At 37.6% G+C, this 25,827-nt stretch overlaps 1 protein-coding gene and 1 pseudogene across 1 annotated transcript; both read right to left on the reverse strand.

Annotated features, from left to right (window-relative positions):
• Nucleotides 1-2,538: 2,538 nt before the first annotated feature.
• LOC120290560 lies at nt 2,539-8,373 on the reverse strand (annotated as a pseudogene).
• Nucleotides 8,374-17,414: 9,041 nt separating this feature from the next.
• LOC104429751 lies at nt 17,415-25,244 on the reverse strand. The gene is given in 9 exon segments (XM_039306857.1): nt 17,415-17,842; nt 19,258-19,423; nt 19,951-20,142; nt 20,637-20,870; nt 22,607-23,007; nt 23,647-23,727; nt 23,730-23,811; nt 24,426-24,617; nt 25,000-25,244. Coding segments are annotated over 9 exon segments (1,977 nt in total). The 5' UTR covers nt 25,216-25,244; the 3' UTR covers nt 17,415-17,429.
• Between the last annotated feature and the right edge of the window lie 583 nt (nt 25,245-25,827).

Genomic DNA, 25,827 nt, shown 5'->3' on the forward strand with positions numbered 1-25,827 from the left:
GAAGAAGGGTCCCTCTTTGGCTTCCATTCTATCTCTTTGTCCCTTGGCAAGGCCCCACCAACCTTGGCTGTCTTCCTCAGCCACTTTGCAGACTTCAAACTTCCCTTAGAAGCTTCACCAAGTGGTCCAAAGGTTTAGGGGACCATGGCCTACGAATTTTGGTCACATTTCCCCCAAATTGAGTTCAATTTCTCTCCAATTGGACCTAAATGGATCCCCATAAATTCCACCATGGTGTCCTCGACCAAATTAACATTTTGCATCGCCAGTAGAACCAACTTGCATCCCAAAAACGTAATAAAAAACAGTCCTCTGAATTTTCCGATCAAAACTAGCCCTATAATGAATTTTCGCCAAAAATCTCAGTTTGCAAAAAAATCTACAGAATGTGAGTCGACATTCCTAAAATGAATCGTGATATGACAGAATTATCAATTTTTGAAATCGGGTTCAAATTCGAAGTTAATTTTAATTTAACGCAATTTTAACGTGGCCTAACCTACCGAGTAGCTTTTAGAAATTTTTAGTACAATTGACCCGTGGTTGATTATTTTCAAGCCACATTATACATCTTCGATACATTGGCGACTCAATTGTCGTGAAAATCTTGAAGTTTCAAATACGGACATAGGGTACATAAATGATGGAAAAATCGGTCTAGTACCGTTCAACAGAAATTTTGCAATTAGGTGGAATCATCCACACACTAATCACATACCTCCATCGAATTGACATATCTCCAGTCTCTAATTGATTTTGATAATGCTGTAATAACCCTAGCAGATTAGCATGGTCAAGCGGTTGATTTCTAATCGAATTCTCAAATTTATTGCATTAAAATCTCTTAACGGCTTCACCAAAATGACTAGTTATCTCGTAAGTGATCAGCTTAGAGCACAGAACAATAGACGCGTTGATGAAAAGCCTGATTCATTCAATTGAAAACATAACTTGAAATTTAGGATGTCACGGTGTCATTCTTCTCGACAAATTTGATCAGTCTCTAAAGTAACTCTATTGTAGAGAGAGAGAGAGAGAGAGCATGCGCTAAAAGGAGGGGCTCTTGTCTTTGTGACAGGACGGAGCATCATTGGATGATTTTGGAAGGGCATAATCGTCTCTTCTCTGTAAAAAGGGTATATGGAAAGTGGGAAAATAGACAAAAGATAACGATTTTATCTTATTTCAGTGATGAACTGAATTATTGTAAAGTAGGACAGATTTTAACTTGGCGAAAAAATAAGAAAATTTAATTTTGATAGTGCTATAAATTTAAGTAATCGTAATTGATGAGGAAGTAGTTGAAACACTTTTTTACGTTGACTTTTATCGGGTGAAAAAGATAAGAAAATGGTGTGAAATGGGCAATGAGCTACTCTACATTCATAGCATGATATTATAAAGCTTCATAGCCGCTATGCTATTGTTTCGAGATTCAATAAACTCTTTTTCCTAGGAGGGTTGATCACAAGATTACCGTTCTTTAATTAATTGGCCGACACGAGATTACTATATTTGTAATTCATAACCTCTACGGGAGAAAAAAGCAACATTACAAGTGTCGAAATATGGAATGATTAGTCAAAAGTTGTTAAACCTTTGACATGTATACCAATTCAATTTTAAATATTTTGAATTGATCAATTTAGTTATAAATATTTTAATGATTTATCTTGCGATACAATTCTAAGAAGCACTAACATCGATACGCGACACGCGACACATGACACGTCATTTCTATAAAAAAAAAAAAAAAAGAATTCCAACATATTATATCACATATATTAAATGTATATTTTTATTTCAATCATTAATTTGATTCAAATTCATAAATAAATAAATAAATAATAAAATAATAAAATATGTCAAAGTGCAATTCCAAACTTACGTGTTGACAAAATTGATCAGTCAGATTTTTCAACACCTGTTAACCGTGCGTTGGAACATGTCAAAACATATCAAATACGTGTCGGAATGTCGAATACGATTCAAAAAGTGCCGTGCTTCCTAGAGACAATCAACGTTGGCCTTCTAATGCAACATGGCAAATGCTCACATGAAATTTTTTTGAAATTTTAAAAAACATATTCTTTTCGCTCTCTTTTTACCCTTCTTTTTCATTTCGTTTTCTTTTCATTTCTTACGTACTTTTTCCCTCGGCGAATCGCCGAAGACCTTGATGCCCTCACCAAGGGTCGACCTCACATGCCTGGGCAAGGATCGACCTCATCATTGGTGGCTCCAATTCATTACCCACACCGAGGACGTACCACATATAATATACAAAATTAGAGAAACCCGTGTTTAATTTTCAGCTTCCCATAGCTTGGCCCATAAAGCCATATCAAACTCCAAAACAAGAGAAACTTCTCTAAGCACTGCATAGATGCACACACATCGAATGTTCATAGTATGTCCTCTTCTTTGGAGGTTGTACACGTCATAAGACGATCAGCGGGAGCGACATTTCACGCAAGGATCCTAACTAGCAGAATCCAGTATTATTCATAATTCAAACCGGTGTTAGAAATTTACCAAACACAGTCAGTTTCAGCTATCAGACAAACTGATCAAGGTACTGATCCACGGTCATGTATTTGACGTCGGGATAGAGCTTTGAAGCTTCCACTCCGAACGGCTCAATCTCAAAGTTGGTGTGGTCTCCTTTCACGAAAACAGAATGAGATATGGCCAATATCACATTGAGTGGAACTGCCGCTTCTGCAATATGGCAATACAAATAGACCAATTGACTTCAGAATACTTAAATCTCGGAAAAAAAATAGACAATCCACGTGCTTAAATCTAATAGAAACACATCCCTGACCTTGAATGTTCTTCAGAACTTGCTCCTCTGGAACATAAACCCTCTCCAGGGTCTTGCCAATCTTCCTCTCCCACAAAGACACGAGATCATTAAATGAGTAGGTGTTGGCAGGAGGTCTGATGTACAGAATTTTGTTCAAGGTCCTTAGATCATCCACAGCTTTGATGGTATAGGCGCCAACGTCATCCTCCTTGTTAAACACCGCTGTGTATTGACAGCAAGAATTTTAGAATTTGGTTAATAAATATAAGCCATCAATAATCCCAAAGTTACGTTCAGCTCGCATTCAAGAAGAACTTTCTCAGTAAACAGAATCACCAGACAACTGCATCCATACATTCTTTCCTCTCCCAACTACATTAAAATGACCTTCATGATCTACCGCCTAGGCGGTATTGTGCCAAGATAAACCACAGAACTTCCATATCATCTATCAGTCTCTGAAAGAGAAGACTAATGGCCAACATCTCCAAATACAGAAGATTCTTGGAATTCTCAAGCTTCAAGAACTGCCCCCACTCTGATTACTACCATAATTAAGTTGCGAAAAATTTTCAGAAAAAATCTCAATGAATTAAAATGCGAATCTCAAGTTGCTTCTTACCTTTTACATTTCCATCCCCTAAGATAACAACTTTATCTCTTGGGGGAGCTGTAGCCCCAGACTGTGACAATGTTGGGAGTAAGTAACCTGCAAAAAAGTAAGACGACACATAGGTATAAGGGATTCCCTCGGCCTAAACAAGGCGGCGAATCTTGGCCTTGATAGCAAATGCACTTTTTGCTGGCTCCATAGCATGGACACGATCCACGTCATTTCCAAACTCTGAAGGCAATAATCTCTGAGAAGAAATTTAGGGCATGTTTGGTAACATTTCTGTTCAAAAACTGTTCCAGGGAACAGAAATAGAAAAAAATGTTTCTGTTCCGGGGAACAATTTTTGACCAAAAAGATGCAGGGCCGAAGTATCTGAGAGCAATAAGTCTACTCCTGTGCGCTTAACTACTGATGAACGCATTCCTTGTTGGAAGATTTTTTACCAATGCCACCTTCAGTTTCCATTAGATGTGGCAAAATGGTGACATTATCTAAATTTTATAAATCTATTTATTGTTTGAGTATTATAAAGTTTGAGCCAATTGAATATGTCAATATGAGTGTCTCTGGCACTATTCATCTTTTTTAACTTAGGGTGACGCAAGTTGTCCAATTTATTGGAAATTATTATCTAATAAATTAGGGAGAGAATTTCCAGAACTTGTCGAACTGATGATTTTCTTGGGATTTTGCCTCTATTTTGAAATGGCATAATGGCTCTGATGATGGTCCGATCATAAGTGAATTAGAAATAAATGGAGCTTTCCACTCATATGAGAACATTTCTTGCATTTTTTTAATCCCTTTCAACCTTTCCCTCCATTTCGAGTGTGGAAATAGTGTGGCCTGTTTTTGTAACTATTTATTTTATAATAGGGTGTTCCATGATCTTTGAGTCTATTCATCCCTTTTGAGTTATAAAGAGCTATACATTGCCTATGATTATAGACGTATCGAGTTTTCTAATAGATCTGCATCATTGTAGATTTGTGAGGACGCGAGTCTACTATTTTTTTATTATTATTATTTATAACGTTTTATATTTATTTTTTTAGAAAAAAATCCAACTTCTTTTCAATTCTACCTTTTTGTCATTTAATTTTGCAACAAGAACATGGCGGCACTGCCACACTATTTTTTCATCCGCTGAACACATATTCACGTTCACTCGCAGAGAAGACATGATTTGGAATTCGCTATTAGAAAAAGATATGTACAGTAAATGGGATCCACACTACATTGTATCAGTCTCCATGATCAGCCTATGCTTCATGAGCGCACCAGCAACCATCGACAGAGTATTTACAATTCAGCATATCATCATTTTTAGCTAATTTCAGAGAGTCAAGTTTATCTGCCTTAGAGTACCGGGAGCCTACCAAGACCGATACATTCAGGAATGGACTCAAAAGTGGATATCAAATTTAGATCTACTTAACCTATCCAACTGGTACAATGAATCATTCAAGCAGACAAGGACGATGTCAGTCAGATTCAAAGTCGTATTCAGACTAATACGGCTCAGGCATTTCACTAGAAATTTAATGTGCATCCGATGAAATGGCACAGTCCAGCAATGAGAGAGCGAGAATCACGACCCAATCAGCACGAGATCATCAAGACCGGATCGTAGTTGTTCGTAATATAATCTCGGACGTGAACAATTTTCATTGCTAGCAAACAACAAGGCTCTCGGTCTCTATTTCACATGTGCAACACTCAAAACAGAACAGAGAGTTTTTATCTCAATGAGGAGCGATCATCGGTCACGATTGGTTGTTCAACTAACCAGAGGGAGTCTTGGACGGCGTCGGTAGCGACGATCGAAGCTGGTGGATCCAACCGGCTTTTTTTGGCTCCAATTCCTGTGCGTTTTGAGGTTGCGTGGCTCTCTCTCTCTCCCCATTTGCGCGACGACATCGTCAATTCTCTCGCGAGAGGTCATGATCACCGCCTACGACCGAACGGCATTCGGTCGCCTCTTGCTCGCTCCTTGCACACCTCCCACCATCTCCGCTTTCCCTCGGAGGATTTTCCAATTTACTTGGTCGGCTCTGGGTTTTGACTGATCTCCGAGGAGAATCGAAGGCTTCCATGAAAGAAGACGATCGACACCAGGTCTGGCTCATACTGTTTTAGAGACCAATGCTTCGAAGGCCAACTTGCATTTTGATTCGGTAAGTTACATCACATGGGGACATAGGTATTAATCAAACCGGGCGATTTTTCCAATTCAAAGACCACTTGGCATATCTCCAAGTTCAATCTCGCCGTTCTAAGAACACACATAGAACTATAAATCGAACTTATATGAGTTGAGTACTCTTGATATTTTTCATTTCTCCTTATAGTCGCCGTAACTCACATCCAAAGCAAGAAGGAAGGGATTGCCCAGCCATCCTTTTTAAGAAATGAAGGACCAAGCCTTCACCCAAAATAAGTGATTTTTAAAAAATATTTATTATACAAACGCCCCCACACACTATATATACACAATATATATAGCATTTCAATTTAGAATATTTCCGGATTAGAGAGGCTAAAAAATATCCAATGCTTGATCTAACTTTTTAAAAGAGCATGCCATATAAGAATATCTACTTATATGCTTAAAATGCTAACAAACAAAAAAAAAAAACAAAACTAACAAACAAACCATGTCACAGTGTAGCTTCTTCTTGGCAAATCATGTCATGCACTTTTTTTAAAATATGGAAGTGGTGGAAATTACATACCTCGATAAATCGCTAATTCAAGTCACATAACTTCATCTCATATTTCCTATGTCCCTGAATAGAGACCGAATGCACTTGGGCTGAAAAGCTCGTTCATACTACAATTACGTAAATGCCCTTCGAGACTCGATTTTAAGCACATAGGCCCCGACATGCACCCTGTGGCATCCGGGAATTTCAACCCGAAATATTGATTTTGAGGGAAACGATATTTGACTTTGAATGGCCATAGGGACAATTCCATCATCGGCCATGATATTTTATCTCTTGACCATGATATTTTATCTCTTGGACTGAACCCCTTATTAATTGAATTAGAAGAAACATTTTTATTAGAAAGCAACAAAAACTAGAGCATATTCCCCTTATCGAACAAGCTTAGATGCATTCTGGCAAATAAAGAAATCACGAGACTAACTTTCACATTTTAATATGTTACTATAACAGAGTAAAAAATGATTACAAGTGAATCAATACAAGCAATGAAGCAAATTCGATCCCAAGGGCTATTAGAAAAATAGAAGAAAAGAAAATTGAAGATTTAATTATTAACGCATTTGTCAGATAACTCTGTCCAGTATAAAAATGCAAAGATGCTGCTTGGTTGGACACTTTCACAAGTAATAAATTATCAGGTAAGTTTTGTGAGCATGCTGAGCTCCACTCATTATGGACCCTCAACCCCCAAAGCAACAACTACTAAACTATCCACTAACTGGGTTTTGGTAACTTATTTACAACAATAATAATACCACCGAAAAAAGACCATTTGAAGGATTAAGTAGTTCATGATTCGCATTCATGATCCAAGAGCTGGATAGATGACCATAATCCATATTGAGTGCTAGAAACTCTTTGTTCTTTTCGGTGACCTAGAAGAAACCCAACCACAGAGGTTCTGAATAAATAAAGCCTCCTGGAGTTTGTGGGCAGCCCAATATCCATACAAGGACCAAGACTGGTGAGAGCACGAGCTTAGGGTCAAAGAACCTTTTTGATTGTGTAAAGATGTCGATCTCCGAGTAACACATACGAATATGTATGAATTCATCTAGATGGTACACCATTCATCCATAATGACAGAATTTCCTACCCAATTGAATACGTCAAAAAGCAATAGTGTGGATCTAAAGTAGCCCACTTAGAAGCCCACACTATGCTATACTTGGATTTGAAATAGCTATCCTCAAATTTCGCTGACGACTTCTACACAAAGTCATAACTATTAAGTCAATCCATCCCATTTCATCAAAGCGAAGCTCACGAGGAGAACGCAATGCACTTATACCAGAAGATAAGAATTAAACCAACGCCAACCTTTATCATCAGTCAAATGCTAAAAAAAAGTAGTAACGTGAACGAAATTATCAAAAAACAGCATGACCTTGATATTCCCGGCTGCTTTGATGGCAGCAACAATCCTATCTTGGTCCTCTATTTGTGCTTGCCCCACAGCAGAGATTACCACATCAACCTACTTGATCGCACTCAATAGACTCTCTTGATTGTATATGTCTCCCTGAGAATCAAATAACCAAGAGCATGGACAAACAATCAATAAAGTCAGCAATCATCAAAAAAATCCTATTTTGACCAGTAGGAAGACTAAGAAAATGAGAAATACATAATCCGATGCAGATAAAAAACTTCAATACCTTCACCAGACGAGACAAAGTATCATGAGAAATAAAAAGACAAAGCTACTATCCGTAGTATAACGGTCGTCCACACATTGCCTACCGATCTTCAAAATGCTATAACAAGGCATCTTACCGTAAAACTGCATCTATACAGTACAGTACATAACATATGGAAGATTTTGTAAAATTTGTCTACAAATGTACTCGTTCGTAAGAGAAACGCCAAATCGTAACGTGACTCCATCAACTGCGATCTCATGAAAGATTGAGATGAAAAATCGACTCCGATTCTACTGCTAAAATCATTTCTCGGAAATCGCGGAACGAGACATGACGGCAGGCGACGCTTCGATTTTCTCGAAGCAGAAACCAAACATGCGAAGCGAACACGATCGCACGGGAAGAACTACTCGCGCGAACTAAATTGACGCCGAGGCTCTTGAAACCTTCGACGATCTTGGCCTTGGCGAGGTTGGAGAGAGTGGACTCCCTCACGAAAGGTAGGGCGACCGGACTTAGCACTTGCTTCTCCGGGAACCCAAAAAAAAAGGAGAGCAACCTTGTTAAATTCATTCAGGGATTAAAGAGCGACCATGACCTAAGTGAATCGGGCGCATAACACAATAATCTCTTTATCATTAAACGGAAAGGACTTTAAGATTGGACTGTTACTTAGGCTCCATTTATTTCGCGAAAAATGTGGTTTTTCTAGAAAATATTTTTCAAGAAGTCGTTTTCCAGGAAAATGTAATTATTTTTTAATGTTTGGATTAAACTTGAAAATAAAGTGAAAAATATTTTTCGTTGTTCGGTAAGGAAATAATTTTCCTCCATATACTCTTTTTCATTTATTTTATTTTTAAAATCTATTATTAATTTTTTTCATTTTTATTTTTCTTTTCTTTTCATTTTCTTTGTTTTCCATCTCCTTCTTTCTTGGCCGGTCGCTGGCCATAGCGATGGCTCGCGACCAGCCACTAGCGAGCCTCAAGCTCACCGACGAGCACAAGGCTCACCGCTCCCTAGATTGGCGGCGCAAGCGTCGAGCTCGAGGCTTGCCAAATCAACGAGCACAAGCTTAAGATCAATGAACTCGAGGTTCGCCTAGCGATGACCAACGACTAGACAAGAAAGAAGAAGATGGGAAACAACGAAAATAATAATAATAATAATAATAATAATAATAATAATAATAATAATAATAATAATAATAATAATAATAATAATAATAATAATAATAATAATAATAATAATAATAATAATAATAATAATAATAGAATTAGAAAAAAAGAAATTAAAAATAATTTGAATTAAAAAAGAAAAAATTTAAAAAAATAATTCGAATTAAAAAGAAAAGAAGAAGAATAAATGGGAGGAGGAAGTGAGGATTTGTAGAGGTATAAAATATAAGAGATCAAGTGAGGAAAATGTTTTCCACTTTTCAAAAGTGGAAAACATTTTCTCTAATTTAGAAGACTTTTTTTCTTTCATGGAAAACATTTTTCCCAAGGAAATAATTTTCTGTGAAACGAACATTGGGAAATCCGGAAAACGTTTTCCTGGAAATTATTTTCCGCAAAAGCGAACGGAGCCTTAATCTAGATAGACAATTTTTGCAATTTTCTAATTTCAAATTTTACGTAAAATGCCAAAAAAAAAACATTGCCTTAGAATAAATTAATTTCTTTCTCTATGATAGATTGCATGCTTATTAAGAAAAAAAAAACTATATTTATGTCATGTAGTTTAGGTCCTGTCATGTAGCTTCATGTTAGATTAGTAGCATGCATTGCATAAAACATGATTTTCAATAAACTAATGAAAATAAAAATTAAGTGATTGTATGTTAATTAGAAATCATATCTACGACTGTTGATGTGAATTTTGATCTAACATTGCAGATACTTTCATTTTTATGAAGTAAGTCTCATAATTTATTTATTGCTTTATTTGGATGTTAAATTGGTGGTTTCACACCCACATAATCTCCTCACATGTTAAAAATGTAAATTAAAATCAATTCAAGTTGCTTGCAAAATATTTTTTTGATATAAAAAAAAAAAGTATCGAAAGGGCATTAGAGAAATCTAGCATAATTAAGTCCATGAACTCACAATCTCTAGTTTGTAAGAGTAAAGTTCTTGTTACTTTACTTGGGTTTCTAATCGACCCACTAAAAATAGATTAGTAGCAACTTCTAATTGAAAAATTATTTACATGTTAAGAACTTGAACTTAAGTCATAAATTAGTATGGGTTTGGGAGATATCGAACTAAATTTAGGCTTAGTAATTCATTAGCCATTAGCCAAACTCTAAGTAGTACACATAAGATTAGGTCGCAACAAAGGTAAAGATTGAGTTTTGTTTTATTAGGCCTATAAGGAGACGAGTAAAGAAGTGGCAAATGTCAAATGTCACTAGGGAGTTAGAAACTTGTCTTGTTTGAGCTATTATTACTTTTCAGAATTTTGCCTCGGGGAAATGTATTGACGGGAGATGTGTCATCAATGGGGATATCCCACATGTCAGCTCATCATCGATTTTTATTTTTTCAATCGGACCAAAATTCCCATATCTAATTCCATGTCGAAACAGAATTTAACGAGGGAGATACATTAGGTTAAAATAAATCTAGAACAGATTATGCGAAATTTATGCGACACCTTTTATTTCTGTAGATTTAGATGTATTTTGGTATTTAAAGATCAACAAGCATGTAGCGATTGCCATGATGAATTTAAAGGGTCATCACGTTAGTCATTCCAAACCTTTTAATTTTCATGACATCTCTCTTCGATCTGTGCTTATGTTTTCAGCTTCCAAAAATATTTTATGGTCGTTGATTTCAGAACAAAAATAAAAAATAAAATTTCACAACAAAAAGAGTGCCGACCTTGGCAAGAAGTGAGATCCATGCTAGTGATTGCTCATGGAGTAGGCCGAATTTCAGTCTCATGCTAGGACCGGCTAGGCCCACCAATTCTTTTGTTTTCTATTTTACATTATGTAATGGGCCTTGACCTTACGGCATGGCCCCAATCATTGAGCATTTTTGGGGCCTCGACCTTAAAAATTCAGTCAATGACTCAAGCCCATCAAATGGTCATAGAAAATAGAAAGGATTAATACAACGGAAAATTTCAAACCGATACATTTATCATAAATTTACCAAAAATTAATTTTTTGACCATAAAAATCCAAACTGGTATACATGTGACATATTTATTTCAAATTAATTAATCCTAAATTTGTATATTTCTAAATTTGTATATTTGTGACAAATTTACTTCTATCAGTTTCCATTCAATTTTACTATCAAAAAACTAAGTTAAATGACATGCGATAGTTTACTGGTGTATCAATTTAATGTTTTACCCTCCATTTGTTACAGTCGTACTAGGTTTGTGATTTTTCAAGATAGTGATTCAATTTAATGAAGGGTGTATTTATTATAAATGTACCAATTTAGGGTTTTTGGCGGTTAAAAAATTAGTTTAGGATAAATTTGTCATAAGTGTATCGATTTGAGATTTTTCATAGTAAAAAAATTAATTTATGATATATTTGTTATAAATGTACTAATTTAGAGTTTTTTGCAGTATTAACATGAAAAAAAATAGTGGTTTGTGAACATTGAAGCCCTAACAGTTGTCTCTCACTTCCGAAAGCTTGTACTCTCTAAAACCATTTGTCAATTTCTTTTATTAACTTTCTCTTTCCAAGAGAGAACAACTACAACAATAACAACCACCATATCTGATCATCTCAATTCATTTGAGACCATACCATGCAATTCATGTGGGGACTCGTTCAGTAAGCTTCACGACAACAACATGCATATGCTGGCTCGGCCCTTGTGACAAACCGAATATGAGGACGACTCGACGATTGAGAGGAATTGTAGGGGTGAATGCTTGAAGCTTGTCTCCATCAAAATGCTTTCTTAGACGATACCTTCTATTCTCGAAGAAAACCCTCAAGTAATTGTAGCGTTGGCTTCTCGGAGAAGAACTTTTGGTGTTTTGAGGACATTCCGGTGCGAGATCGATGCTAATGGTGTCGAAAGGCCATTTGCACTATATTTGGCAGTGAATTAATCAGTAAAGAAAGGTGCGTGTCTAGATTGATTTTTACGTTTTACTAAATCTGAATCTCGCGACTGGCACATGTAACCCAAAACATGCTTGAAACTTTTGTGGTATGTAAATGTTGATATTTTGATTTGCTTATAATTTTTTCATGTATATGTATATTCTAAATTTTAATTATACTTTAACTTTTGGTGGAAAGATTTGTACTTATATAGGGAACATCGATTTAAGTCGTTTGTAAAATCGAAAAGATAAGAGATTCATGGGACTTGACAAATCACAGTTATTATCGGGTTTGCTTGATAAATAAAAAATATGTATCGTGCATGTATTGACAAAGACATCACTAAAATAATTTATGAAAGGTTCGTAAGTTGATGAAAACATAAATTTTCATATTTCAATCTCATCTCTAAAATAACTTTTTCTTTTTTTCCAAAAGACCTTTTTTTTCATTTTTGTTTCTCCTCTTTTTCCTTGTTTATTTTATCTTTTCCCTTTTTTAAAATCGATTTTCCTCCTTCTTTTTTCTTATGATGCTTTATATGTTGGACTAAACTTCGTTGGTGGCCACTCGTTTCTCCCTCCATTGATTAGGTCGCATGTAAAAGCAGGAAGAGATGAAAGCAACTTGTCCAGTTGTGCTCTCTATCCCCCAATTAGGAAGTATCCACGGGGCGAGATTGAGGAATCTCTGGCTTTCCTCTTCTAAGCTACCGCTTAGAGGAGCGTCGAGGCGGGCTATGTTGACCGAGGCTTAAAGGCGCCGTCCTCGTTGGTAGAATTCCGGCATGTTCGTTTTTCAATTATTGACCCGACTTTATGGAGTATTCTAATAAGTCGTATGATGTTTTGTGTCTGGAGAACTTTTACAAATTGACCATTATCTCAAACACGTTACGAACAGTGGATGACTCATTAGTTGGAGCGACCTACATAATTATTCGACAAGATAAGATATTTCACGTGTCGCATTATCTATTGGATGATAAATTTGTTCTCTTCTAATTGATCATTACGACATGATTGGTTATGGTAGGCATGCTTTGATGGGCCTATTTAATTGTGAAATAAACCTAACATCATGTGGAGCCATGAACAAGAATTGCCTCTAGAGGAGCTTTAGCTTGTTACTTCTCACATAAAAATTTGCATAACATTAGATCTATATATTAGACTTACATAAATAACCCAATATAAATCTTGCACAAGCGTACCTATTGCCACGGGCAAATGATCCTCCACCTACTTCTTATTAACCATATGCTGTCAAAACATACACGTAACCCAAAAAGAAACCACAAAGCCTCACACCTAGTTAATCACATTACATTTCTTCCGGATCTCGCCGTCGCTCCCCATAAGCACCTGAAGTGCGCCCCTCTGCTTCATCAACTGCCTGAACTCGGTGAAGAAGCCATCCTGGTCGAGCAACATGTCGATTGTCGCTCAGAAGCATGGTGTCGGATTGGAAGAGGCCCTAGTTTGGGTTCAAGGCTGTGTAGTAGTGGCTGTTGAAGGAGAGGGGGCTTCCGGGGTCCATCGCGAGGGTGGTGACGTTATTGGAGTGCGTCTTGCGCTGGGCCTTCAATTGAGAGGCGTAGGTCGGGTCGAGGGAAAGGTCTTGGTCGCGGGAAAGGTCTTGGTCGCCTTTGCTGGTAAAGTTGTAGAGCCGGTTGCTGAAGAAGTTGCAGTGCCCGACCCCAATTGTGTGCCCACCTGATGACCCAGAAATGTAGTTTATACTTAATTAATTAACTAATTAATTCAACTGCTCTTCTTATTTTGATTAGTCGTTAGTTTGTCCTCGCGTAATGTCAAGTGAATGTCCAAGTCTGTGTCTTGTTCAAGTCGAGAAAGCTTGGGTGTTTTTGATGGAGTGTTTTTTTTTTTTTTTCACTTGTAATGTCAACATGCTATGTTTCTCTCATTGGGAAACCAAAATCTATATAAATAGGAAATATTGAAATTACGAATACTGTGCTCTAGTTGCCCATCCTATATAATATAAAAAGTGGGGTCCGACTTACACCGTTATTAGTTGACAATGATCGTATCATTAGGATAGTAACTTATTTGTGAAGTAACTAAAATAAAAGAATTCTTTGTAATTACACTCCGTTACACCAGATAAAAAAGAATGCGGATAATTTCACCACGGACTTCAATGCTATACTTTGGTTTATTTGGAAAAAAAGAAGAAGAAGAAGATATTCCATTATATATTTTTTAGTGAGACAACTTGATAAAATTATTGTGAGCAAAAGTATAGTCCAAATACTAAAATTTGGCATAAAGGGACACTTAAGTGCCAAAAATTAAGAAAATGACACATTTTTCTTTTGGTAAGGTAAAATTTATTTGGTAAGGTGGAAAGTGACACTTAAATATCACCTCCAACGAACCTCGCAGAAAATCTTACGTGGTAATTTTTATTAATCTTGCTCGCTTGTGTGACTCACTAGAAAGCTGACTTAGCAAAGAAATGCAAAAACGACATCATTTTGGCGTGAATTTGAATTTTAATATAAAAATTCATTAAATTAAATATAAAACGAATTCTTTTTTCAAAAAAGAGAGGAAGCGAGAAGATGAACAGTTGGAGTCGGTTGAGGGCTCCGTCCACATCACCACCGACTCCCCGCCGTCATCGAGAAGGGCCGGCAACGGTGGGGGAAGGGTTAGCCCGGCCCAACCTAGCGACTCAAGGAGGCATCGGTGGCGAGGGCTTGAGCTCTCAGCCGCCTTCAACTGTTCATCTTCTTCCTCCCCTTTTTTTTAATTTCATTTTAAATTTAATTTAATTATTTTTTATATTAATTAGTTATCCACATCATCAGCAAAATGATGTTGTTTTTGCATTTGTCTAATTATTTATCCGGGCTAAATTAGTTAGATGGATTGAATTGGTACTAATGTAGAAATATTTAAGACTAAATTGGTTCAATTAAAAGTTTACAATTGAATTTGTACCAATGCAATAGGTTTATGATTTTTTTTTTGTATTTTTCCCGATAAGTTATGATGCCTATGTAGTTTTTATTGTCTATGGATTGATCACGAATCAAAATATGGTTGATTTTGACATATTTGTGTGGTCGAAAATAGTATCAAAAGAAGACAGATGAAGTTTTGCTTGATAGTCCAGTGTCGCCATGGAATGCTCCAAAAAAGCTTTTTTCCACAATAGTTTTGTTCAAGAGCACATGTCGAGGAGGGTCGACGAGGTTACTAAAGTTCTACTAACTCGAGAAGAAAAGCTTCCATAAGTGTTGAAACACACTCAAAAGAACGCCAATGAATGGTCCAAGAGTTTTCATCGCCTCGAAAAGTCTTACTTGGATAGAGACCAGAGTCTCGAGCAGCTAAAATGAGGATGTCAACACAAGAGACGACGAGGGGGCATGTTTCCTCTAGCTTCTCCTTGATCTTGTCTATTACATCAAACCCAATTAGCGACTGGTTCGGAACTGCCGCCTCCTCCGCCTTGTTGTATGCCGTCAAATCTAGCAAATCGAGTCATTGCAACCCTACACACATGAAGCGATCCGATCAAACACCGATGAAACATTACCATGCGAAACTCTCTTTCTACGACCATGTGGCAATGATATGAAGCAATGAAATGATTCTTCTAATGAATGTGCGTTCTCAGTGCAATCTAGACATAGCATAAGACTCGTGTATGCAAAAAGTTGAGTACATATGCTCTAGATGACCGTGTAGAACGCTAGATCAAAAGCTGCTAATTTATGCACAAGGCAAGATCGCCGACCAGTGCTCGTGCGAATGCATCCTTGGATGAAGGTGAATTTCACTGGGTCAAGAGAACTTTGAGTTGACTTGTTGTGTTGATCCTAGTAGTGTATTGGTTAAAGGGTGACCTAAACTGAGATGGCTGGCTTGAAAAACTGGCGGTGCAGAATCAATTAAAAATGGTGATAACAACTCTGGTGGGGTTATGCTCGGTGAAGAAATCTACATTTTCCTGTTCAGAGACGCATCATTTTAACTTTTTAGCCTTTTAAAATCTGCAAGTTGCCCATAAAAAGCTCATGGTAACATCCAGCGTTTAGGAATTATCCACGAACTGAGATCGAGGCATTGAGGCGCTGGCTTTCCTCTTCTAAGCTGCCGCTTAGAGGAGCGTCGAGGCGGGCTCTGTTGACTGAGGCTCAAAGGTGGCTGGCCTTGCCGGTAGAATTTCAGCGTCTCGGCGTTGAAGCTGAAGCCGCTAATCACCATAATCTTGACAACGTGCAGGGCTTTGTTGAGGCGGACGTGATAACAAAAGCGAGTAATGAATGCGTTGAACTTGTGGGTGAAGCCGCGGTCCAGGCTGATGAGAGCGCAGAGGATGTCGTTCAGGGCGAAGGGGGAGGGCTCGAAGGTGAGGATTAGGATGGAAGAACAAGGAAAATGAAAAATGAGAGAAAAGAAAAGAATGTAAGTGAAAGAGAAAGCAAATAAAAGGTAAAAAGTCTTTTGACAAACCCCTGACCTTGTTAAGATTTAACTAATTGGTTGGAGCAAGGCCCTTATTTGAGATTAATTCGGCACTTCAGCTTTTATTTGAGATAAGATCTTGTTTGAGTCGGTTTTTGAAAAAAAAAAAAACATTTTTCCTTCATGCCCTTATTAGAAAATTTTCTGTTATTTAAAATTTTTGGAAACTAGTTCTCTTTCTAGAAATTTCAGAAGAAAACATGCTAAATTTATGCGATACACGTCTAATGCAAGTGTGATAGTTTTTCACTTACTAACCCGACTATTCTAATGAGTCATATAATTCTTGTGTTTGGAGAATTTTTACAAACAGAATATTATCTCAAACACTCTACTAATAGTGGATGACTTCCCACTTGAAGTGACCTACACGTATTATTTAACGAGATAAGACATTCCATGTGCCACATTATTTATTAGATAACAAATGTGTTTTATTCTAATTGATCGTTACAACATGGTAGATTATGGTAGGAATCCTTCGATTGGCCTAATTAATTGTGAAATTAACACCGTGTGGAGCCATATTGCCTCTAAGAGCTCTAGCTTGTTACTTCTCACATAAAAATTTGTATAACATTACATCTTTATATTAGATTTACATAATTACAAAATCTGATTGACATAAAGCAAGCAAGTAATGTGTGTTTTACATTTTATTTTTTGGGCGGGGTGAGTTCTTTTATAGGAGCACTATCTATATGAGATACGTCTGATTTTTTATTTTATTTTTTTTGCTTTTGATTTAAAGTAAGTTCTGCAGAATTATTTGCACCAAACCTAAGCTAAATTTTCAAGCAGAAAAGATTGGCTGACGTAAGACAGAAAAGATTGGCCAAAATAAGACAAAAAGGACCATAGTTGAACTCTCGTTCAACAAATATTCGATCACACTCTCCAAATATAAATCTTGCAAAAAAAAAAAAAAAAAAAACTATTGCCATAGGCAAATGATTCCCCACCTACTTCTTATTAACCATATGCTCTCAGAACACATACATAACCCATAAAGAAACTATAAAGCTTCACACCTAATTAATCACATTACATTTCTTCCGGATCTCGCCGTTGCTCCCAGTGAGCACTTGGACCGTGCCCATCCGCTTCATCGACTGGCCGAACTCGGTGAAGAAGCGGTCCTGGTCCAGCAACTTGTTCACGATCTTGCTTGACTCCTTGTTGGTCAGGAGCGCGGCGTCGGACTGGAAGAGGCCTTGGTTTTGGTTCAAGGCCGTGTAGTAGTGGTTGTCGAAGGAGAGGGGGCTTCCGGGGTCCATCGCGACGATGGTGGTGGTATCGGAGAGCGTCTTGCATCGGGCCTTCAGTTGAGAGGCATAGGTCGGGTTCAGGGAAGGGTCTTGGTCGCCTTTGCCGCCTTTGCCGATGAAGTTGTAGAGCCTCTTGCTGAAGGAGTTGCAGTGCCCGACCCCAATTGTGTGGCCACCTGATGGCCCAGATATGTAGTATACTTAATTAATTAGTAAATTAATTTAACTTCTCTTCTTATTCTGATTAGTGATTACTTTGTTCGAGTGTGTGCGCGTGTGTATATATCACTTATGATGTTTCCATTTAATATTAAAAATATTTTTTTGTCCTTTCTAAAACTTTAGATGATAAAATGTAAAATATACAAGCCATAAACTTTATAAAATTCCTATAGGAGATTTGGAAAGGGAAATCTGAGAAGATAAGCCCATGGTTACTCACCATGTGGGATTCCCTTAAAATATAAAAATTGTCCAATGTAAGTTAAAAGGGAGGAAAAATAAAAATAAGTGAAACCTACAACAATTATTGAATGTAATTCAGATAATCACGAATATGAAACAATATTCGTTTCATCAACTTATGGCATTCGATTTTAAGTTGATTTTTCTTTTGTTTACGTCTGATATCAATCTTTTATCACATCTGTTTTCGACTTTTCTTGTAATATTTTTTTAATCAATCCAAATATGGTAAAAGGAACTGCATATAAAAAAATAAACCAGAAAAAAATATTTTGAGCATATTTGTTTCAAGAAATATTGTTATTTTGATAAACAACCACTAAATTCGATGTTCAAGTCCCATTTACTTTCTGACGAAAAAAAAAAAAAAACAGTCCCATTTACTTGCATGTGATGACAGTAAATAAGAAATTGATAAACTTTCTTTTAGAAAGAGCGAGTAAAGTTTTTAATATATATATTATATAGATAAAAAGCTTAGTCGTTTCGTAATCAGAAAATGGTAGGAGAATTGAAAATCCATGATTTATATCCTTCAGGACCGGAAATTTACTTTTCACATTTATCAATTCGTAGATATTATCATTTTTTTTTTTTTTTTTTTTTTGCAATGTCCACCTAAAACTGCTATGGAACTTTCCATGGAGTTTTTTTTTTTTTTTTTGCTTAAATAATATCATCGAGTTATGTTTCTCTCATTGGAAGACCAAAAACTATATAGAATTTACATAAATATGAAATTTCGAATCTAATGCTTGTCCACGGATATTGTGTTCTGGTTGCCCATCCCGTAGAAAATTGAAAGTGGGGTCCAATTTGCAACATTTCTTTGTTCTGGGAAATGAGATTCGCTTGAAAGTGCATAAATTCACTGTGTGGGGCCATTTTACCCATCACATTGATCAATTGGTTTCCTTTTCAGAAACGAGAAAAGGGTATTTCATCAAATATTTTTCAAAGATAATCCGGTACAATGCATTTGCATTCTTACGAAAATATTCACACACGCAGAAATAAATGACCTGAAAAGGAAAATTGACTAGCTAGACATTAGGACAACCTACCCAGGAGCACTTGGCTAATTTTTTACCATATAAAATGTGATTTTTTTTTGTCTTTAATTTACCTGATAAGACAACAAGGTCATGAAGAGTGAGGCCCTTGTTGGCAAAAGATTGCTTGAGAGACGTGAAGTTGAAGACTGGTCGAGGGATATTGGAAAGCGCCTCCGATTCACGTGAGATTCTCCCGTCTCTTCTTCCAGTCAACACCTCCCACAGTGACTTCTTGAACTGCAAATCACAATTAATTGGTGCCATCATGTGAGATCCACTAAAATGCCAAATCAATGTAAATCATGATATGTATCCACTATATACAAGCTGCCGACCAATATGGGGATCGACTTTGTTTTGGGTGATTTGCACATTATTTGTGATAGTTTTCAACAGCCAAAAGTAAGAGAAAAATTTTAATTTTGAGGAAAAAGATATCCTCTAATTTTGGATAATGATTATGGCCAATGTATATATTTTATTATCTATGGGTTGATCACGAATCGGAATACTATTAGGGTCGGTGTATGTGTGGGGTTAAAAATAGTATCAAAGGAAGATAGATAAGTTTTTGTTTGATAATCTAGTGTCGCCATCAAATGGTCCAACAGGCTTTTTCCACAATAGTTTTTTCAAAAGCACGTGTGAGGATTGTTGCTAAGGATATTAAAGTTCTAACTCATGAAGTTTTCAAAAGTGTTGAAACAAACTCAAAAGAATACCAATGAATTGTTCAAGAGTTTTCATCACTCCAAAAGTCTTACTTGGAAAGAGACCGAGTCTCTAGCAGCTAAAGCGAGGATGTCGGCACAAGAGACGACGCCGGGGCATGTTTCCTCTAGCTTCTCCTTGATCTTGTCTATCAAATCAAACCCAGTTAGCGATTGGTTCGGAACCGCCTCCTTCTCCGCCTTGTTGTTCCCCGTCGAGTCTAGCAAAATTGAGCCGTCACAACCCTGCACACGTGAAACGATGCAATCAAACACCGATGAAATATTACCACATGAAACTCTCCTTCTACAATCATGTACGTCAGCATCGATTTTTTTAGCACACGAAACAATGAAATGATTCTTCTTCTCAGTACAATCGAGACATAGCATGTGTACGCGCAAAATTGAGTACTTCATGCACAAGACTCACGTATGTATATGCTCTAGATGACCGTGTAGGACACTAGATCAAAAGAAGATAATTCATGCACAAGGTTGAGTTCACCGGCCTGTGCACGCGCGCGTGCATCCTTGGATGATGGTAAGTTTCACCCGATCATACTACAGTCTCATATAATTAGTTTTACTCATGCAAGTCAAGTGCGTATAATGTTATCATCATCTTCTTTTTAGATGGAGAGATTGCTCATTGCCTAATGAGAGTCCCAGCATAGGTGTGGCGTCGGGTTTAATCTATTCGAATGCATGGATGACATAGTGTATACAGACGTACGTACCCTAACGAAGCAGTCATGGAAATGCATTCTCAAGAACTTGGCGGGCAAAGCTGAGTTGCTGGCGACATGCTTCCACGTGACACTCTTCACAATTTCCTCAGCGAGAGGACATGCGCTCTTGTAGAAATTCTTCCTCAAGTCCCCTCCTTCTGAATCCCCTATGTGCCCAAAGAAGACAACCATAGCGATTACCGACACTAAGCCCATATTACTCATCTTTCTCTCTCTCTCTCTCTCTCTCTCTCTCTCTCTCTCAACTAGTAAGGCATACATGTTCATGCATGTTTTCATCCTTTATATAGGGGCCCGAACTGCTAAAATGCAAGCAAGGTGAGATCACATCACAAAGCAAGCAAAGCCCGATGACAGTCTGGAGAGTTTTGAGTTGACTTGTGTTATTCCAAGTCTTGTGGAGATCCTAGTAGCGTATTGGTTAAAGGGTACCTATCCTGATAAGGCTGGTTGGAAAAACTGGCGGTGGAAAAATAGGTTTATAATGGCGATAGCGACTCTGGTGGGGTTATGCTAGGGCTTCTAGGAATTGGTTCCCTGGGGATAATAATTCCATATGGCAGGTGAAGAAAATTCCATCTTCCTGTTCAAAGACGTATCATTTCACCTTTTTAGCCTTTTAAAATCTGCAAGTTGCCCATAGAAAGCTCGTGGTAACATCCCACAATTAGGAATTGTCCACGAGCCGAGATTGAGGCATTGAGGCGCTGGCTTTATTCTTCTAAGCTGCCGCTTAGAGGAGCGTCGAGGGGGGCTTTGTTGACTAAGGCTTTAAGGTGGCTACGCTTGCCGGTCGAATTCCAGCGTTGTGGCGTTGAAGCCGAAGCCACTAAAATCGCCATCATCTCGACAATGTTTAGGGCTATTTGAGGCGGACATGATGACAAAAGCGAGTAATGAGTGCGTCGAACTTGTGGATGAATCCGCGGTCGAAGCCGAGGAGAGCGCATAGGATTGGGATAGCCTTTATTTGAGATTAATCGCCACTTTGGCCTCTTATTTGAAATAAAGTTTATTTTGGGTCATCTTTTTGAAAAAACACTTTTGCTTAATGTCCTTATTCAAAATTCAATTAAAAATATTAAAAACTAATTTTCTTCTTAGAAATTTGGAAGAAAACACGCTGAATTTATATGATACACGTCTAATGCAAGTAATATCGTTTGTCACTTATTGAACTGACTTTACATTGTATTCTTATAAATCAGATGATTTTTGTGTTTGGAGAATTTTTACAAATTAAATATTATCTCAAACACGTTACGAATAATGAATGACTCACTAATTAGATCGACCTGCGTGTATTATTTAATGAGATAAGGCATTCTGTGTGCCATATTATTTACTAGATAATGAATGTGTTCTATTCTAATTGATCATTACAACATAATTGATCATGGTAGGCATACTTTGATTGGTCCATTTAATTGTGAAATTGGCCTAACATTTGGGTGGAGCCAGGAACAAGAATTGCCACTAGGAGCTTTAGCTCGTTACTTCTCACATAAAATTTTCATAACATTACACCTATATATTAGATTTTTATAATTACAAAAATTTGATTGACATAAACAAGCAAGTAATGTGTGTTTTGCATTTTACTTGTTGGGCGGGGGGAAGTTCTTTTATAGGAGCACTATCTACATGAGATGTGTCTCATTTTTATTTTTATTTTGGTTTAGAGTAAGTTCTGCAGAATTATTGGCACCAAACCTAAGCTAATTTTTTTAGCAGCAAAAGATTGGCTGACATAAGACAGAAAAGACTGGCCAAAATAAGACAAAAGGATCATAGTTAAACTATTGTTCAACAATTATTAGATCACACTTTCCCAATATAAATCTTGCACAAAAATACCAATTGCCAAAGGCAAATGGTCCTCCACCTACTTCAAATAATTTAAATGCTCTCAAAACACATGCATAACCCAAAAAGAAACTATAAAACCTCACACTCTAATTAATCACGTTACATTTCTTCCGGATCTCGCCGTTGCTCCCCGTGAGCACCTCGACCGCGCCCATCCGTTTCATCGACTGGCCGAACTCGGTGAAGAAGCCATCCTGGTCCAGCAACTCGTTGACGATCTTCCTCGACTCCAAGTTGGTCAGGAGCGCGGCGTCGGACTGGAAGAGGCCCTGCTTTCGGTTCACGGCCTTGTAGTAGTGGCTGTCGAAGGAGAGGGGGCTTCCGGGGTCCATCGCGACAGTGGTGGCGTTGTCGGAGAGCGTCTTGCATTGAGCCTTCAGTTGAGAGGCGTAGGTCGGGTCGAGGGACGGGTCTTGGTCGCCTTTTCCGGTGAAGTTGTAGAGCCTGTTGCTGAAGAAGTTGCAGTGCCCGACCCCAATCGTGTGCCCACCTGATGACCCAGACATGTCGTGTACTTAATTAATTCATTCAACTTTGCTTCTTAGAAGATTGAATTTTCCTTTTCTTATAAAGTTTGAAAGTTGACCCTTTTTTTCCAAGTCGAGTGCTTGAGAACTTTCCAAAAAAATATAAACATTATAATATATATGTATATCGTTTATGATTTTTCATTTAACATTAAAGATATATTTTTGTCGTTTTTAAAATTTTAGAAAAATTGCAAAATATACAATTCATAATAATCGGACCTTCAGATTCTCTCTATATATGTATGGGGCTATGAGTTTCCATTTGTTCACCGTCATTAGGGAAAATTGTTTACCTATGCTTTTCATATAATTCCTAAGGACATATGTTAAGGGATATTTGAGAAGATAATAAGCACATTAATCAATTTGTTTCCCTTTTCAGGAACGAGCAATGGGTATTTCATTAGATATTTTTCAGAGAGAGAATCCGATACAATTCATGTGTATTCTTACGAAAATATTCACACACATACACACACAAAAAGAAAAAGAAATAAATGACCTGAAAAGGGAAATTGACTTACTGGACATTAGGTCCTACGAGCACATGGCTAATTTTGACCCTCTAAAATGTGAAATTTCTTTTATATTTGATTTACCTGATAAGACAACAAGGTCGTGAAGAGTGAGGCTCTTGTTGGCAAAAGATTGCTTGAGAGTTGTAAAGTTGAAGAATGGGAAGGGATATTGGAAAGCGCTTCTGATTCACGTGAAATTCTCCCATCTCTTCTTCCAGTCAACACCTCCCACATCGACTTTTTGAACTGCAAATCACAATTAATTGTTGCAATCATGTGAGATCCACTAAAACTTCAAATTAATGTAAATCATAATATAAATACACGATATATATAGAAGCTGCCGACCAATATCGGGATCACCTTTGTTGTGAGAGATTTGCACATTATTAGTGGGAATTTTCAACAACCAGAAACAAGAGAAAACTTTAATTTGGGAAAAAAAAAAGAAAAAGAGGTACGTTTGTTTCTCAAATCGATCGACCTTATTGAACTTTTTTTCATAGTAAAGTGTCGGGACACTTTTGTAGAAGCAATATCGTTCAATTGGATAATGATTAGGACCGGTGAATATTTTTCTTTGGATTGATCACAAATCAAAAGATAATTAGGGCCGATGTATGTGTAGGGTCGAGAATAGTATCAGTAGAAGACGGATGAGCTTTTACTTGATAATCTAGTGTCGCCATCGTATGGTTAAAAAAGCTTTTTCCACAATAGTTTTTTTCAAGAGCACGTGTCATGGAGTGTTGATGAGGTTATTAAAATTCTACTAACTCATGAAGAAAAGTTTTCAAAACAAACCCAAGAGAATGCCAATGAATGGCCCTAGAGTTTTTCATCACCCCGAAAAGTCTTACTTGGAAAGAGACCGAGTCTCTAGCAGCTAAAGCCAGGATGTCGGCACAAGAGACGACCCCAGGGCATGTTTCCTCCAGCTTCTCCTTGATCTCGTCTATTACGTCGAACCCAGTTAGCGACTGGTTCGGAACCGCCACCTTCTCCGCCTTGTTGTTCGCCGTCGAGTCTAGCAAAACTGAGCCATCGCAACCCTACACACATGAAACGATGCGATCAAGCACCAAAGAAATATTACCACGCAAAACTCTCCTTCTACAATGATGCACGTAAGCATCGATTTTTTACCTTGTGCGACCATATGGAACAATGAAATGATTCTTCTAAAGAATATCAGTTCTTGGTTCAATCTAGACATAGCAAGAGACTCGTGTATGTATATATATGACACGGCCAAACGACGGTACTTTATATATATAGATGACACTGACAAACGACGGTAGTTCATGCACAAGGCGAGTTCGCTGGCCGGTGCGCGTGCAAATGCAAGCCTAATAAAAGTTCCAGCATAGGCATAGTGTCGGGATTAATCTACTCCAATGCATGGATGATTATAGTGTATATATACGTGCGTACCCTAACGAAGCAATCGTGGAAATGCATCCTCAGGAACTTGGCGGGCAAAGCTGAGTTACTGGCGGCATGCTTCCACGTGATATTCTGCACTATTTCCTCAGCAAGAGGACATGCGCTCTTGTAGAAATTCTTCCTCAAGTCCCCTCCTTCTGAGTCTCCTATGTGCCCAAAGAAGACAACTATGGTGATTACCAGCACTAAGCTCATATTACTCATCTCTCTCTCTCTCTCTCTCTCTCTCTTTCTCAAACAACTAGTAAGGCATGCTTGTTCATGCATATTTTCATCCTTTATATAGGGTAGACAAAGGCGAAACTAGACAGTTGGGTTTTGCATTTTTCGCAGGGGCCAGCAATTATATCATTATTTTCTGCTAAAAAGCTGGTGCAAGCAAGGTGAGATCATCAAGCAAGCAAAGCCCGATCATAGTCAAACGAGCTTTGTGTTGACTAGTCGTGTCGCTCCAAGTCCGTTTACATCCCGGTACAGTGTATTGGTTAAAGGGTGACCTAAACTAAGAGATGGCTAGTTTGAAAAATCTGGCGGTGCGGAATCAGTTAAACATGGAGATAGCGACTTCGTGGGGGTTACGTTAGGGCTTCTGGAAAATGACTCCCGGGGGGGATCGGAATTCCATAGGGCAGGTGGAGAAAATTCCACCTTCCTGTTCAAAGAACGCATCATTTCAACTTTTTTAGCCTTTTAAAACCTGCGAGTTGCCCATAAGAGGCTCGTGGTAAAATGCACGGCTTCATATTCTTCGACGACATATATAACCTAATGGATATTGTTGGTTGGTACCAACTGTGTACACCAAATCCACCCACT

Source organism: Eucalyptus grandis, chromosome 2 (genome assembly GCF_016545825.1).
Source record: "Eucalyptus grandis isolate ANBG69807.140 chromosome 2, ASM1654582v1, whole genome shotgun sequence".
In the NCBI taxonomy this organism is placed as follows: domain Eukaryota; kingdom Viridiplantae; phylum Streptophyta; class Magnoliopsida; order Myrtales; family Myrtaceae; genus Eucalyptus; species Eucalyptus grandis.